Consider the following 3008-nt stretch of genomic DNA (forward strand, 5'->3'; position numbering starts at 1 on the left):
TTTAAGAACTAGAGGAAGGTTTTGGGTTTCATTATTGTTATACTGAACCCTAAGTGACTCATCTCCCCACTACCCCTCTGCAAGGTATGTCCAGTTGTCTAGAGATGGGCATTGGGTCCCCATAAAATAGACCTGATTTTTAACATAAACATACTTAAAATAAGATGTTATATTGACTTTTTGACCAACATATTGTGTCCACGGGTTTTCAGAAATTGAAGCCAGTATTCCCTATATAGAAATGGTTTAGTATTCTCTAATTTAGTGTTCCTGGAAACCTTAAAGAACACAGACACCAGAAATAATGAAACTCAACTGTACTTATTTTGAACAAAAAGGTATATACCTCATGCAAGCGTTGGGATAATTAACTCCATATAGCCTCAGAATTTGTTAATTTTAATTATTTATCAATTATGCTACAGAAAATTAATAGCTACTTCAGTGGGAATCCAACCATTTACATAGCAAAGGAAGAAAAGCAAAGGCATTACAATGTTCTGTATGCGTTGCCTACGGGTAAATGAGACTGCTTAGAGAGCAGAGCCTTTTCCACAAAGATGAGATTAAGCAAATGATTAGGGCCTGTAGTTCACAAAAATTTTTAGCACTGACTATATTTATGGTTTATTTGTGATTTCCCACAGGATTTCTTTAAACTGGTGAAGTCTTATCACTGGATGGGACTGGTGCAAACTTCAACAAATGGATCCTGGCAGTGGCACGATGGATCTTTTCTATCACATAACCAGTAAGTTTCTGGCTCCGAAGCATTTATCTTTGTGCACATATTTCTTAATTGTCTCCAGGTTCACTTACATTTCACATTTTTCACACATCCCCAGAATATTCTTATAGTCAGAAAAATTAGAGCTTTAGTTTATAAAAAAGAGTTCAGAAAAGCAACAAAGCCAGTAATAATGGATTTCGTGAATTTTTTCTGCATGCTAAGTACTGTACAACGTAGGTATGGTTTACCTACCTACCGGTGAGAAGTCTGAAACAGGTAAAGTATTGTGTATGTATTGTGAGTTGTTGCTAAGTGCAGTCCAGTCATTGACAACTCGGAGTGACCCTCTGCACAAGAGGAGGTCACACTACCAGTCCGGCCTCATCATTGCTCTCAAGTTGGAGTCCATTGTTGCAGCCACTCCATCCGTCCATCTTGCTGAGAGTCTCCCTATTTTTCTCCACCGTCTACTTTATCAAGCACAATGTCTTTGAACTTTATTGAGATATAACTGATGTACAATAAATGATACATCTTTAAAGTGTGCAATTTGAACATTCAACAACTGGGTACACCTCAACATAATCAAGACACGTGACATACTAAACTTGCCCATCACAGCCCACCAGGTAGCCTCTACACCACCCAGGCGCCTCCATTATTATAGAACTCATGAATATTGCCTTTATGTGTGTTTTGAAATGAGGACAGCTTCTGAAAATCAATTATCTTGAAAATTTTCCACCCTATAAAAATTAATGTCCTTATGTAAACAAGGTTTATTGCTAGTCCTTTTAGATACAGATATCATCAGAAAATTGTGTGTGTCAATTTCAAATCGAAGTGGAGTCATTACTCTTCCTGTGCATTTTATTTCTTATGCATTCCTACAGAAAACAAATCTTTCTTTTAACCCTTTATCTCCAAATTACTCAAGATTTCAGAGTAAAACACATACTTACAAATACACACATGCTTATATGTGTGTATATACGTAAGTGTATACACTATTATATTCGAGAATTCTACGATTTATTTTTCTATTGTTACCAAGTGAAATTGCATATATTTGAAGATTGCTTTATTTTTGCAAAAAACAAAAGCAAAACGAAACAAAACCATGGTATGCATGTGGATGCTAAGTCACAGTTTGTTTCATTTATAATCAACTATTTGTGTTTAAATGAACATTTATAGCTTTCGCTCAAGTATATACATCCAGAAATTTCAGAGCTTCTGAATTCACTTATTTCCAAAATATAAGAAAATAAGTATAAAGACACATAACCTAAGATATAATCCAATATATTGCTTTTACCAGAAGAATAAGTTCTATTCTGCATGGATGAAAATTATGAAGGGGTTGGTGTAAGACATGAAAAATTTTTATAACTGATCAAGGGTTCATGAGTGAGGGAGGGTGGGGGAGGGGAAATGAGCTGATACTAAGGGCTCAAGTAGAAAGAAAATGTTTGGAAAATAGCGATGGAAATGTATGTACAAATGTGCTTGACACAATGGATGGATTGTGATAAGGGCTGTAAGAGTCCCCAATAAAATTATTTTTTATGAAAAGAGAATTAAGAAGGGTCTAACATGAACAAAAATCTCATGAATTTTTTGTTATTTATCTATCTATATTTTAAATGCAATAAAGATTATCAAATTTTTATATCCTTGTCTCAATAAAGTAATAAATAGAATTTGTTCTTCTCTCCAATGTAGACTAACAATAGTTGAAATGCAAAAAGGCACGTGTGCAGTCTATGGCTCAAACTTTAAAGGCTATACAGAAAACTGTTCAGTTCTCAACACGTACATCTGTATGCAGAGGATTGTGTAAGGTGTTTAATATTTACAAGCTACTAAGTTTAAGTAACAGAAGTAATTCTTGGATGTTTTCTATGAATTTTTTGTAAAGCAAATAAAATAACCAATGTTTATTAAATTATCTATTTATGTGTCATCCCAAAGAATGTAACTTTAATGTTAGGTGAGTTTAGCAGTTATAGAATTTATATTCTATAATAAAATATGATTGTATGTTTTGTTTGCTTTTGAAAATTATTGATAAATAAAGAGATTCATGTTTAAATTAATAAGCTATTGAAGATGCCCATGACTGATCTAAATTTTAACATATGATGTTTAAAAAATGTATAACATTGTAATATGAACAGGCTTTTAGGAGCTTTCAAAACCCTAAGTGTGATAGTTACCTAATTCCGTGTCACCTTGACAGTATTATGAGTGAAGGGGTCAAGTCTAGCCTGTCAGT

At 33.7% G+C, this 3008-nt stretch overlaps 1 protein-coding gene across 1 annotated transcript in view; it reads left to right on the plus strand.

Annotated features, from left to right (window-relative positions):
• LOC101640032 (NKG2-D type II integral membrane protein) overlaps positions 1-2691 on the plus strand; it is a 19662-nt gene extending 16971 nt beyond the window's left edge. Inside the window, exons 6-7 of the mRNA XM_004717610.3 lie at positions 648-751; positions 2456-2691. Of these exons, the coding sequence (XP_004717667.3) occupies positions 648-751; positions 2456-2573 (222 nt within the window). The 3' untranslated portion in view covers positions 2574-2691. The remainder of the gene's footprint in view (positions 1-647; positions 752-2455) is intronic.
• The last annotated feature ends 317 nt before the right edge of the window (positions 2692-3008 follow it).

This window comes from Echinops telfairi, unplaced genomic scaffold (assembly GCF_000313985.2).
Source record: "Echinops telfairi isolate 266 unplaced genomic scaffold, ASM31398v2 ScPeMD7_1957;HRSCAF=2489, whole genome shotgun sequence".
Classification (NCBI taxonomy): domain Eukaryota; kingdom Metazoa; phylum Chordata; class Mammalia; order Afrosoricida; family Tenrecidae; genus Echinops; species Echinops telfairi.